The 14997-nt window shown below is 39.9% G+C and overlaps 1 protein-coding gene across 2 annotated transcripts; it reads left to right on the forward strand.

The window, feature by feature from the left end:
* The first annotated feature begins 2557 nt into the window (after nucleotides 1-2557).
* Nucleotides 2558-12525, forward strand: rsph1 (radial spoke head component 1). Of its 2 annotated transcripts, none has more exons than XM_034708143.1 (8): nucleotides 2558-2956; nucleotides 3443-3556; nucleotides 4889-4994; nucleotides 5091-5181; nucleotides 6739-6874; nucleotides 7105-7176; nucleotides 12060-12168; nucleotides 12382-12525. In XM_034708143.1, the coding sequence occupies exons 1-8, from the start codon at nucleotides 2906-2908 to the stop codon at nucleotides 12426-12428; spliced, it is 726 nt and encodes a 241-aa protein (XP_034564034.1). In that variant the 5' UTR covers nucleotides 2558-2905; the 3' UTR covers nucleotides 12429-12525. The 2 variants fall into 2 exon arrangements, with proteins under 2 accessions (XP_034564034.1, XP_034564035.1); XM_034708144.1 differs by having other exon boundaries at nucleotides 2795-2956; nucleotides 12385-12525.
* The last annotated feature ends 2472 nt before the right edge of the window (nucleotides 12526-14997 follow it).

Consider the following 14997-nt stretch of genomic DNA (forward strand, 5'->3'; position numbering starts at 1 on the left):
GATGTGTTTGACTGATTCTGATGAGGGAATACATGTTTGACATTTCTTAGTTAGTTTTTGTTCCCTGCACGCATATTTAAACTTTTTATTTGAAACCAAAACGTAATGATTCAGTTATATGGGACAAAAAACTGGAACATGTATTGATAAAAATACTGCTGCCATGTTTTAGCCTTTTTGCAATAACCTAACAAATTCAATAAATGGAAAGCCCTTTACCGTGCCAATGAAATGTGGACCACAGCGCCCCCTATTGTCACTGGTGTTAATCCAGGAGTGCTTAGTGAGCCTGCTTGAGGACAGAAGTATCTGTAAGACTTACCCATTAATACTCATTTTTAACCCTGTGTGCATAAACCTGTGACAAGTTGGACCAGTGCTTAGAGGACTCAGGCTTTAAGTAGTCTGTCGCCATTGAGGGGTTTTCAGCACCAGAAGGGAGCAAATGTTTCCATCCAGATGTGTGTTCAGTACACTTCATGGGATGGTAATTTTGTCTAAGAAACAGGCTTTAAAGAAAATGTACTTACTGATAAAATGAATAGACTTTTCAGAGTGTCTTTTAGATCTGCAAAACACTGAGCAAAACAGTTGCTTGTCATTCACAAGATACCCACGCCATAGAAAGGCGAGCGTGGAGCAGTTAGCAGATGTAAGTTTAAGGTCACAATGGTGCTAGCATTATAAGAAATGAGTCTGCAGGGTTGCCAACTCTCAACCCCCTCTCAAATAGAAGTCTTGTGTATCTGATCCGGAGGGCTCTGACCTGCCGGATCAGAGACGCAGCATGCAACAGAGCGGATCCAGTGGAAGTTAACACATTGACTAGAATAGAAACCTATCAGATCTGGTGCTGTGACGGATTGGAGACGGACCGGACACGGATCTAGTGGAATTTGGCCGTCACTCTCTCACTCTGCCCAGACAAATCTCACGCTAAAACACTACACCACAAAATGTGCAATGTTGATCTCTGTGTTGATCGGTCAGCTAGTTGAAGATAGCATTCTGATCTGTCCTACTTTGGCTCTGATTAACTTCGGTCAGAGACAATGATCGTGAGACTATTAAATATGAGCACAACACTTAGTTAATGTTTTGACCTTTAAAGTAGCTCGATTAATAAACAATATCAGCTTTTGTTTAACCCTATAACGCCAAGAGTATCATATTTGAATCATCAGTTTTTGAGACCTCTACATCATCAGTGGGATATATTCTTTCAGTTAAAACCTGATGTATACAATCAGATACATGCAGTGCATGGATAATCCACCAGGTGTGAGTAATTCATGCACCAGAAGGACGTCACAGAGACATCCAAAATGTCAGCTGTGGATCAGAAACCCACTCGAGGTTTTTCAGGGATATTTTTACGTGTGTATCAGGTCATTTATTTGGAGACATGTCAATCATAATTTTATTACATTTCATACATTATTCCATAAAGCAACATACAGCCTTTTTATTATTTAAGAACATGTTTAAATGACATAGTGAGGTATATTTAGATTGCAAATTGAGATATTTATAATGTATATTGTAGTTTTATATATGCAACCTGCAGTAACATGATGATTGATGACTGGTTGAATGTTGCCATGGCTCCCTTGTAAATAATTATCTTTTGCTCATTGATTTCCACTAAAAACTGAACAATTCAGAGAAGAAATATACAATAAATTATGTTTTTTGTTGTGGAGCAGATACAGAATATGTGTGACATTATCGTGCAATATGGAAAAAAAATTGTTTCTAGGCATGAAATTACTTTCTGGAAAATTTGAAGGAAACTCAAAGTTTGATAGGCTGAAAATGTTGTTTTAGTTTGTTTAAAAAAGAAGAAACTTTGCACCAAAATACCTGATGTATCAAATATGATACAAATTAAAACTCATATATGAAAATTACTATTTATTTTAGGGTTTTTTTATTTGTCAGAAGGTCCAATAAACACTCAATTTTTACAGATTTTTCTGGCAATTATTTGATGTTTCAGGCTTTACAGGTTTAAATTGATTTAATTAATTTAAATGGAAAGAGGGAAAGGAGTACTAAAGTATAGCTCTTCATCCTCTGACCTTTTTGAACACATTTGTGTTATATCAGTCTTTAATCAGAGATTATGTTGTGATAACAATTTGCTTTGCTTGCCTAGGATTGTTTTTTTTAATCTTTATTGATTTTAATTTGTATTTGAAGATGTTCCAAATATATTGAATACCAAAAAAAACCTAGGATTGTAATTAGATGCTAATCTTTTCCAGTTAAAACCAGACTTTACACAGACTGGGATAAGTGAAAGCTCACACTGTTGCTCCACACTGAAGGAGGAGGAAACATGTCAATCAACTGCCTGGTGGTGTTACGATTTAAAGAGTGACCCTGTTAAGTGGGGACTTTCAGCAGGTTGTCGACTGTTTGAAACACGGAAAGCGTGTACATCCTTGTTCAGTTTTTCTTTATCATATCAAAATGTGTTCTCAATATGCCTCTAAAGTCTAAACATGTTCATCAACTGTTGTAACTATGACGCATGCGCTAAAAAGCGCCCGTTAACCGGGGTAGCTATTTCATCCGAAACACCGGCCTCACTCTCACCCTGTTTAATCGTCGTGTTGTCTGTGAATTAGAGTTACATTCAAAGAATACACGACATTCTGTTGTGATGAATAGTTAAAACTATAGAGTGAGACAATGAAAGTGTTTTAAAAATGTTTTCTGGGGTAATAAATCAAGATAAAGTATCTCAGATCATTTTATACTCAACTGTCCCTTGGTCACGTGACGCCTGTTTGTTGACATGGTAACAGTACACTTCCTGGAGTGCAGAGAGCAGAGAGCATCTTAACTTTGACCTCTCTGTGTTTAAATTTAACTCTTACCTTCATCCAGAGGCAGAAACATGTCTGATATCGGATCTGATGACTTTGATGATGAACAGAACAAACTCGGGGTGAGAGATTAGAGTGAGATTAGAGTTAGAATACAGGATTAAATGTTGTCGTTTTGTGAGTGTTTGTGCAGATATGAGGAGTCAGGTGATGTTTCATTATATCTCTGTCTGTCTCTGTCTGTCTCTGTCTGTCTGTTGTCTGTCTGTTGTCTGTCTGTTGTCTGTCTCTGTCTCTGTCTCTGTCTGTCTCTGTCTGTCTGTCTGGCTGTCTGTCTGTCTGTCTCTGTCTGTCTCTGTCTCTGTCTGTCTCTGTCTGTCACTGTCTGTCACTGTCTGTCTCTGTCTGTCTGTCTGTCTCTGTCTGTCTCTGTCTCTGTCTGTCTCTGTCTGTCTGTCTCTGTCTGTCTCTGTCTGTCTGTCTGTCTGTCTGTCTGTCTCTGTCTGTCTCTGTCTGTCTGTCTTTGTCTGTCACTGTCTGTCACTGTCTGTCTCTGTCTGTCTCTGTCTGTCACTGTCTGTCACTGTCTGTCACTGTGGCCGCTGCAGGAGTATGAAGGAGACAGAAATGAAGCCGGAGAGAGACACGGAGACGGTAAAGCTGTCCTTCCTAATGGAGACGTGTATCAGGGGCAGTATAAGAGCGGACAGAGACACGGGGAGGTGAGCGCACTGGAGGGACCCAGAGATTCATCTAGTTAACCCTGTAAAGCCTGAACCATCAAATCATTGCCACACAATTCTAATTCTTTGAAAATGGAGTGTTTATTGGACCGTCTAAGAAAGTAAATAGCAATTTTCATATATGAGTTTTAATTTGTATCATATTTGATACATCAGGGATTTTGCTAAAATGTATTCCTCAAAGTTTCTTCTTTTTTAAACAAACTAAAATTTACAAAAAATATCATTTTTAGCCTATTAAACTTTGAGTTTCCTTCAATTTTTCCAACAGAAATTTCAAACCTAGATTTTTTTCCCATATTGCATGACAACGTCGTACATATTCTGTATCTGCTACACAACAAAAAAACTAACTTATTATACATTTTTTTCTCTGAATTGTTCAGTTTTTAGTGGAAATCAATGAGAAAAAGATAATTATTTACTAGGGAGCCATAGCAACATTCAACCAGTCATCAATCATCATGATACAGCAGGTTACATACATAAAAATACAATATACGTTATAAATACCTCAATTTATAATCTAAATATACCTAATTATGTCATTTAAACATGTTCTTAAGTAATAAAAAGACTGTATGTTGCTTGATGGAATAATATTTGTAATGTGATAAAATGATGATTGACAGGTCTGTAAATAAATGTCCTTATATACCTGCTGTAGAAACTATGATACACACATTTTCAACACGTTTTTCTATAAATTAAGTAATGAAATATTAATTTGCTCTACATCAATCCAGTAACTATTCCTCTTGAAATTTCAGGAACAATTTGAAAGTTTTTTTCATCCAAACTTTTTCAAACTTGTTAAAAATACCCCTGAAAATGGAATGGCTTTTTGGAATAATGTATGAAATGTAATAAAATTATAATTGACATGTCTCCAAATAAATGACCTGATACACACATAAAAATATCCCTGAAAAACCTGGAGTGGGTCTCTGATCCACAGCTGACATTTTGGATGTCTCAAGTGTCGTCCTTCTGGTTCATGAATTACTCACACCTGGTGGATTATCCATGCACTGCATGTATCTGATTGTATACATCAGGTTGTTACTGAAAGAATATATCACACTGATGATGTAGAGGTCTCAGAAACTGATCATATATGATACGTTTGGTGTTGTAGGGTTAAGGTCCTTTCTAACATGTTTTGGGCTGTTAAAGGAAGGGGAGCTGCATAGTAGAATACTTTTCTTTGCTTGTCAAATTGATAAAATCCAGATTTTTTTCATTGTATTAATTATGACTGCCTCATTCAGGAGTTTTTTGCGTATTAAATATTTACCTTTGTGTCAACAGGGGACATATCGCTTCAAAAACGGGGCAAGATATGTGGGAGGTTATTACCAGAACATGAAACATGGAGAGGGCACCTTCTACTACCCAGACGGGTCTAAATATGAAGGTAAGTTTATGATCATGTTAAAGGAATGAAGCTCTGACACACACACAGAAGGACCAAACTCTTCTTCTGTCCCCTCTGTGTTTGTGTGTTTATCAGGATCGTGGGTGGAGGACCTGAGGCACGGTCACGGAATCTACACTTACCCCAACAAAGACACGTATGATGGAGAGTGGATGCACCACATGAGGTAAACAGGCGCACGTCACTCAGACTGAACTGTAGTACTGTAGGAACACTGATAATTCAATAAATACATGAGGATGCTACTGAGTGCACTATAGATATAAAAATGAAAATAAAAAGACCCCCCCATCCTAATCCCAACCCCAGCCCAGACTCTCCCCACAATCCTAAGGTTAAGAACATAATATATGCAACAATAATAATAATAATAATAATAATAATAATAATAATAATAACAATAAAAATAAAATAAATAAATGAAAAATAAAAAAGAAGTTGCTGAACAAACTGAGGAAATGCTCTCATGATATCTTAATGAGGAAACACTGGAGGAAACATAAGATGTTAAAACTCAACACAGGAAATTAAACTCACCAAAATAAAATACATTTCTAAAATAATAAAACACTAAAATATTAAACCATTAAAAGAAAATTAGATGCTATACTTTAAATAAATAAATAAATAAAATAGAATAAAATAAAATAAATACAAAGTGAATAACATTTGAATTAGATAATAAATAAATAAATAAATAAATAAATAAAATAAAATAAATACAAAGTGACTAAAATTTGAATTACATAATAAACAAATAAATACATTAAGGTTAAATAAAACTGTTATAAGAATAAAACTCAGTTAAAAGTCAGACTAAAAGAGTGCACTGAAGATCTGACATATATTTATATAACATCAGTGAATTGATGATATCTGAAATTAAAATATGTTTTGATTTGACTCTCATTGAATTTACTTTTGTTTAAATTCCCTGAAACTTCCTTTTTGTATTTCAGTTTTTATTTTTGCAGTTTCATTCATTTTAAAGGTTTGTCTGATTGATTTACTTTGACACAAATCCCAATTAATTAAAATGTTCATCAATTGATTTATTAATTTTCATTATGTTTGTTAAAAATTCAAAAACACATCAGCTAATATTGTTATTAATTTATCTTTTAATGTGTACAGGTCCTGAAATGCTGCTAATAGAACTTCTGAACTTGAAATCAACTTTTCATTTAAATTTTGAGTTTTAACACACATGCTGTTTATACTCAATCAATCAATCTTTATTTGTATAGCGCCAAATCACGACAAACGTTATCTCAAGACTCTTTTACAAACAGAGCAGGTCTAGACCACTCTATGTCAAATTATGAACAGAGACCCAACACCAAGACAGGATAAGACTCAGTCTGACCCCACCTTAATCCACCATGAGCATTGCACCTCACAGTATTTAGCTAGTTACAGCGGAGAGGACAAACTTCCTTTAACAGGCAGAAACCTCCAGCAGAACCAGACTCATGTTAGACACACATCTGCTTTGACCGAGTTGGGTCTGGAAAGAGGGATAGAGGAGAATAAGAGAGAGAGGGAGCAGTGATAGTGATGAGACGAGTAGTAGTAGCTGTTGCCGCTGGAGTCTGGAACGTCCACAGCAGGAGGACGTCTACGGCAGCTCAGAGGAATCTACGAGACAAGGGAGCTCAGGGACTCCAGAAAGGTCTATGGATACTCACACTTTGCTGAATCTGTTCTTAAACCTGGTTTCCAGACATGGTCAGGGTGTTTACCACCATCACGAAACTGGCTCCAAGTACACAGGATCATGGGTTAACGGCAAGATGGAGTCATCCGGAGAGTACATCCACTCCAACCACAGATACAAGGGGAACTTTGCAAACAGCTCCGTGAGTCCTGCTTGAATTGTTTGTTTTTTTTCAGCGATGGAAGGAAATGTTGATTACCTTCATCTGTTCTGTGAGTAGGCTGAGCAAGGTGCAGTCTGAAAGCTCTGGCTTATTTTTTCTTTAAAAATTTAACCTGTATGAAACTTAAATGTGTGATTACAGCACAAAATACTAACCTATCTCAGATTTCAGTTCCTTTAAATCATGCCATGTTTGTTGTTGTTTTGAAGCCGTGGGGCCCGGGGAGGTATGTGTTTGACATCGGCTGTGAGCAGCATGGAGAATACCACCAAACAGAGCAGGTAATCCAGCACAGACTCACTCTCCAGCTGTTTCTACTGACACACCTGTCTGCTGAATGTTCTTTAATCTGGATCTCCAGTAATAACAAGACACAGCCATAATGTTTAATCCTGATAACTCTTTGACTCCAGCCAGCGAGCGTTGAGGAGAACGGTAAAGATGTTAAGTCACAGAGGTCTCCTTACCCGGTCTCCAGGGAGGGGTATCACACGTTAGGTGCTGCAGGAGGAGCAGAGGAGGTATACTGTCTCCTCCTGCCTGTACCGATGATCACTGAGCTACATCAGTGTCCTGCATGAAGATTGGGGATGTTTCATTCATAGAGTGTACACGTCTCTGCTTGAAATGCATGTTTGACGTATGTGCATGACTTTATCTCTGATCCTGAGTGACGATAGAAACCAAACAGTTTGCACACTGAAGGCTCGACATGTTCCAGATAACATCAAAGTGACATTTTGAACCCAACTTCTCTTCATCAGACCATCACTACCATTTAATACTCCATCTTGAATGAACAATAAGGGTGTTTCCACACTACATGTATGACTAGATGAAGGTCCTAAACCCTGTTTTCAGTGATGGTCAGCATCTTATTGGTTGTTTTTGTGTAGTTAGAGATAGAGCTGGGCGATAAAACAATAATGATAATTAAAGCCGCAAGCGGCGATGAACGGGCCCTCGCACACCCATAGCCGCCGCCTACGCGAGCCACCGCCACACGTAAACCGCCGCCTGATATTTTCCGCCACATGTTGCGAAAGGAAGATCTGAGAGTGTAGACTGCCTTAGGTGGTGCAAATGTTCCAAGTTTTTGGCAGATTGCCAAGAAAACCTCCAAACTTGACAGTGTGCCACGCCCACAATTTTAGCCTGAATAGAATTCCTCTAATGGTTTTATAATCGTCAATATGTCGGCTATAGAATGTGCCTTGTTTGGACTGAAACAGAGAAAAACTCTAGGAGGAGCTCTCAAAAGTATGCACCCTTATTTAGGCGTCATTCTTCACATTCAAAGCTGTATGTGCGTTTGAAGCCCCGCCTCAACGGCTGCCACGCCCACATTTTTAGTCTGAATGGAATTCTTTGGACAGTTTTTAATCGTCAATATGTCTACTATAGGTTGCCCTTGGTTTGGAATGAATCAGAGAAGTGGCTTCGGAGAAGATAACGAAATTATGCACCCTTATTTTTGCCCCGTTTTTCATGTTCAAAGCTAGGTGGCGCTCTTCCTGTTGAGTTTGGGATATGGGTGCAAGAGGCTTTTTTGTGCATCCTGATGCCATGAATATGCGTACATTTTTTCAAGCATGTAGCTCAAAATAACCCCTATGGGGAGGGGTTTTTGAAAACTGTAGGGGGCGCTAGTGAGCACATTTTTTCGACTTTTTTTGCGAAACCCATAAAATGTCGCAATTTTTCCCAGCACTGACGAGTGTGTTGGATGAGGTGAGATTACGTGCATTTTAAAGTCACAAAAATACATTTTCGGATGGTTTTTTTTATGCCCCGCCCCAAAGTCCGACACGCCCTCAACTTTCGTCTGAACGGAGTTCCTTTAACAGTTTTGAATCATCAATGGGTTTACTATAGAATGTGCCTAGTTTGGACTGAATCGGAGAAAAGCTCTAGGAGTTAATAGCATAAGTATGCACCCTCATTTGGACGTTTTTGGACACTTTTGGAGCCATTTTTGATTTTCAAAAATAGGTGGCGCTCTTCCTGTTCAGTTTCGGATATGGGTGTGAGAGGCTTTTTTGTGCGTCCTGATGCCATGAATGTGCGTAAAACTTTTCAAGCATGTAGCTCAAAATAACCCCAATATGAAGGCGATTTTGAAAATTTTAGGGGGCGCTAGCGAGCACATTTTTGCAAAAAAAATTTCGAGACCCATAAATTAGTAAATTTTTCACCAGGCCCGATGAGTGTGCAAAAATATCCGCGCTTTCATGCACGTTCAGGGGTCCAAAAATGCGTTTTAAGTGGCGGAAGAAAGGAGAAAAATAATCCTTAGGGTTACAATAGGGCCTTCGCCACCAGCGGTGCTCGGGCCCTAATTATCTTGATATTTATGTTTCTCAATATAAATATGACAAATGTATGATAAAACACTGATATATGGAAACCTGTAATTACACCCCCTAACCACTGGAAAGGGAGGGGGCGCTAGTGTGTCTTAAATGCTAGTTGCCACCCAACATTTAGTAAGTTAGTGAGTCAGATTTATTTATAGAGCTCCTCTCAATAACAGAGGTCACAAGGTGCTTTACAACAACAATAGAAAAACATTAAACTGCAAAACAGAGATTGCAATTAAATACAAAAACATGACATAAAAACAGACAGATTCAACAAAGTCTAAACAGATAGGTCTTCAACTGCTTTTTAAACCTCAACAGAGTCCACAGTTCTCAGTTCCAGAGGGAGACTGTTCCAGAGTTTAGGACCAACAACCTGGAAAGCACAGTCTCCTTTAGTTTTTAACCTGGTACGAGGCACAACCAGTAAACCCTGATCAGAGGACCTCGGAGTCCTGCTGGAGTTCTAAGGCTTCAGCAGCTCCCTGATGTAGACTGGAGCCTGACCACTGAGCGCTCTGTACACAACAACAGGAATTTTAAACTGGATCCTACATTTAACTGGAAGCCAGTGCAAAGATATGAGGATCGGAGTGACATGGGACCTTCTAGATGATATGGTCAACAGCTTAGCAGCAGCATGTTGGACCACTTGTAGGCGGTTCAGTGAAGCCTTGCTAAGACATGTGAAGAGAGAGTTACAGTAATCCAGCAGAGATGACACAAAAGCGTGAAAAATCATTTCTAGCTCAGCTGTGGACACTAAAGATCTGAGTTTGGAGATATTTCTTAAGTGATAGAAAGAACCAAACTATTCACATGCTGGTCCAGGCTCAGACCCTGGCCCATTTGGACCCCTAGATTGCAAAGGGAAGGTTTAACAGCAGAGGACGAAAACCCAAGGCTTCTCTTTACCTCTGGAACAACCCGGTCAGGAGCTGAGATAAGAACTTCAGTCTTATCTGAATTCACCTGAAGGTAATTCTCTGACATCCAACGCGTAAACAGATGAAGAAGTCAGCATGGAACAGCCAATCATGTCGCAGAGTGAGAAGTAGGCAGGTTTGGAATGGAATGGAAATACAGCTGAAACGAGCGACACTGAAGAAAACACAAAACCTTCCAGCTGATAGCAGAGTGAAAACATGCATGAGGCCACTAGACTTCATTAGTTAAAGGTGACATATCATGCAAAATAGACTTTTTAATGGTTCTCTACCTGAAATATGTATCCCTGTCTACAAACCCCCCGAGAATGAAAAAAATCCATTCTGCCCCTGTTCTGATTTCTCCACCTTTCTGTAAATGTGTGTGAAACCAGCCGTTTCAGACTTCAGTGTTTTTCATACGTCACGCCATCCTGTCTGTAACGGAGTCAGAGCTCGGAGCTTGTTCAGCCCATAGACTGTATAAAATACAACTCAACCCCTCCTCTGTTTTTCATTCCCTGCACACATGTGTGCTAACAAGGAGCTTAGGAGGGAGGCATGCTAGTTGTAGGCTGTCTTAATAAACACAAAGGTCGGTTTTACTCCCCACGTCTGCAGATTTGAAGATCTAGTGGATGATTTTTATTTATCATGGATAAGTGTTAGCGCTAGTTAGCATAGCCACATAGCTACATGTCCGTCGCTGTGTACCAAGACACACGTCAACATACTGACAAATAAAACAACAAGAAACACTAAATCTGTGACCAATGGTTCAGAAAGGTCCTGCTGCAGGCGCCTCTCCGGGATCAGATTCTGGATCAGATTCAGAGGGTTGAAGTAACGCGGGTCTGTGAGCAGCCGTGTATATTCAGCCAACATGTAAACATTACATCAACGTGCTGGAGAGCCGAGGCATCATCCACTTCCTGAGGGGGCGTGGCCAGAGAGCTCATTCTCATTTAAAGGCACAGACACAGAAAACAGCCTGTTCTGAGCAGGGCTGAAAAAGAGGGGTTTTTCAGGCATGCCAAAATCTGATTTCAAAGTGTTTTTTTGAGCATAAACTTTAAAGACATGTTTTGGGGACCTCTTAGACCAATATATATTGATGAAAAAGAGCGTAATATGTCACCTTTAAGATATTTTGACTATTGACTAGACTACTAAATCCAGATACAAACTAACGAACCATCTGATTTATTCAACTTTCACTCTGGATCAAAAAAATCTACCTTTAAAATGAGATGAAAGAATTATTTAATATTTATCATGAAAATGATCCATATCGACTGATATCAAAAATGTTATGGTGATGACATCTTTTTCAATATCGTCCAGCTCTAGTTCGAGATATTTCTGGTATATTTTAATCTTACTGTATTTATCTTTTATCACATCATGTTTTATTCCACTTCTCATTGAAATGAATAAACGTGCACATGGAATAATAATATGAACATATTACATATATATGTTTACTGAGGTGTTTTGTCCGTGCAGCTCAGGGGATGTAGACGTCAGAGTTCAAACAGGGATAACAAGAGGTGATGTCATGTGATTCACTGGATATGAAAGGTGGAGTGTTTCATGGTGATTCCAGTCTGATTAGGTACATTAGAACTATGTTTTTAAAACTGGAGCACTGCAGTGTGCAAGCTGTTTTTAATTTGTCTGTGTGTGTTTTCTCACTTTCATCTCAGTCTTTCTTTATTCTAAAGTTTTTTATTTTATCATATAAAAGCCTGAAGATGCTGTTCTGAACTCTCGTGGTGGAGTTGTGAGCTGACGTGTGTTTCATCTTGCCCGAGCCTGAAGTTTGAAGTTTTCTTTTACACGCTGCAGCTTCATCTCTCTCTCCTCTGATCTCTGCAGGACCGAGCTGAGGGCGCATTTGGCGAGTTGGCCTCCACCGCCGTCCTCACGTGGGTTCCAAAGTGCATCACCAGCCTGACGCCGTGGACTCCAGACAGAGACTCTGCAGGTGAACTTTAACAAACCGGGACACGGTCAGAGAGAGGACACAGCCACAGACCCTCACAAGAAAACACATTTACATGTTTAATGACTCTGAGCTTCAGGGTGTTTCTGAGGATAAACATTCAAAACAGTGTTGTTTTTGTAGCTGGAGTTTGTGCTTGTACAAAGAAAATCTAACTTGTACTGACGTGTTTGTTTGTGTGTTGTCTTTTGTCAGTAGGTGAGAAGTACACACCTCCAGCAGAGGAGAGCACAGAGAGCTGATCTACACGATCAGACCACAGCCCGGCACCGCTCCACTTCTGTTCAGGAGTAACACCATCACATAAAGACAAATGTAAATAAAACTTTGAATCCTGTAGTTACAGTGCTGATGTTTTGTTTCTAGAGGTTGACTGTCATTTGTTAGAGGCCAAAAAGAAGGAAAAGAGTAAGCTAGATTTGATTGGTGTTTTTATGATCACATTGGAAATGTATATAGGGGTTTCACTTTAGTCTACAGTCATGGCCAAAAGGTTTGAGAATGACACAACTATTAATTTTCACAAAGTCTGCTGCTTCAGTTTTTATAATGGCAATTTGCATATACTCCAGAATGTTATGAGGAGTGATCAGCTCAACTGCAATTAATTGCAAAGTCCCTCTTTGCCTTGAAAATGAACTTTATCACCAAAAACACATTTCCACTGCATTTCAGCCCTGCCACAAAAGGACCAGCTAACATCATTTCAATGACACACAGGTGTCACACACATTAACACAGGTGTGGGTGTTGATGAGGACAAGGCTGGCGATCAATCTGTCATGATTGAGTGACTGGACACTTTAAAAGGAAGATGGTGCATGACACCATTGTTCCTCATCTGTTAGCCATGGTTACCTGCAAGGAAACACGTGCAGCCATCATTGCATTGCACAAAAAGGGCCTAACAGGGAAGTTTATAGCAGCGAGTAAGATTGCACCTCAGTCAACCGTCTATCCAATTATCAAGAACTTCAAGGAGAGAGGTTCAATTGTTGCCAAACAGGCTCCAGGGCGCCCAAGAAAGTCCAGCAAGCGCCAGGACTGTCTCCTGAAGGTGTTACAGCTGCGGGATCGGGCCACCACCAGTGCAGAGCTTGCTCAGGAATGGCAGCAGGCAGGTGTGTGTGCATCTGCACGCACAGTGAGGCGAAGACTTTTGGAGGAAGGCCTGGTGTCAAGGAGGGCAGCAAAGAAGCCACTTCTCTCCAGTAAAAACATCAGGGACAGACTGATATTCTGCAGAAGGTACAGGGACTGGACTGCTGAGGACTGGGGTAAAGTCATTTTCTCTGATGAATCCCCTTTCTGATTGTTTGGGGCATCTGGAGGAAGGCTTGTTCGGAGAAGACGAGGTGAGCGCTACCATCAGTCCTGTCTCTTGCCAACAGTGAAGCATCCTGAGACCATTCATGTGTGGGGTTGCTTTTCGGTCAAGGGAGTGGGCTCTCTCACAATCTTGCCTAAAAACACAGCCATGAATAAAGAATGGTACCAGAACGTCCTCCGAGAGCAACTTCTCCCAACCATCCAAGGGCAGTTTGGTGATGAAGAATGCCTTTTCCAGCATGATGGAGCACCTTGCCATAAAGCAAAAGTCATAACAAAATGGCTCGGGGAACAAAACATTAAGATTTTGGGCCCTTGGCCAGGAAACTCCCCAGATCTTAATCCCATTGAGAACTTGTGGTCAATCCTCAAGAGGCGGGTGGACAATCAAAAACCCACAAATTCTGACAAACTCCAAGCATTGATTATGCAAGAATGGACTGCCATCAGTCAGGATTTGGTCCAGAAGTTGATTGACAGCATGCCAGGGAGAATTGCAGAGGTCTTGCAAAAGAAGGGTCAACACTGCAAATATTGACTTATTGCATGAATTCTGTGTAATTCTCAATAAATGCTTTTGATGCTTATGAAATGCTTCTAATTGTATTTCATTATACCATAGAAACATCTGACAAAAACACCTAAAAACCCTGAAGCAGCAGACTTTGTGAAAATGTAATGTTTGTGACATTCTCAAAACTTTTGGCCATGACTGTATACAGTGGAGATGGTGGCAGTGTTGGTTGCACTAAGGTGGGTGGAAGTCTTTTAGTTCAAACAGCCGTCAGGATATTTAATTTGAAGTCCTTCAGACGGTCACAAGAACAGTAAATCAGGGAGGTCAGGTAAAGTGTCTGAGGGTGCCAGCTCATGTCGGAGTGAGGGGGATGGAGAGGGTGGGTGAACTAGCAAAAAAGGGCTTTGAAGAAAGTGATCATTGCTTTACTAAACAGTAGTAAATCAGAGGTCAAGTGTGAGATGTGGAGGTGGTGGAAGAAGAGGAAGATCATAATAAAGGATGACAGAAGAACCTGAACACCACTAGCAGCCTGGCTGTGTTTTACACATGGTACAGGTGTGTTCTGAGTAAACAGTACAGACTCAGTGAACACACTCTGAAAGCTGCCACACTGAAAACAACAGAGTGTAGAACTGTCCCTACCAACCATGGCTGTTTACCTTCGATGCGATGGCGGACATTCAGTACGCAGATAGGGACGACGGCTACAACTTCACCTGGACCTGGAGAGGGTACTACTGGAGCGGTCTACAGCTGTTAAAAAAGGCCCTGGAGAGAAGGAGAGTCGGCTTGGAGACGTCATCCACTGCTTCAACAACAGTCATGATGCCTCAGACCAAGCTTTAAGATTTTGTTCTCTTAATATCAGGACATCATCTTGTAAATTCAATTTTCAAAAATACGACTTTATTTGGATTATATTAAAACTTTAGAGTTAAGTTAAGATAAGATAAGATAGTCCT

The sequence above is a fragment of the Notolabrus celidotus genome, chromosome 18 (assembly GCF_009762535.1).
Source record: "Notolabrus celidotus isolate fNotCel1 chromosome 18, fNotCel1.pri, whole genome shotgun sequence".
Lineage (NCBI taxonomy): Eukaryota > Metazoa > Chordata > Actinopteri > Labriformes > Labridae > Notolabrus > Notolabrus celidotus.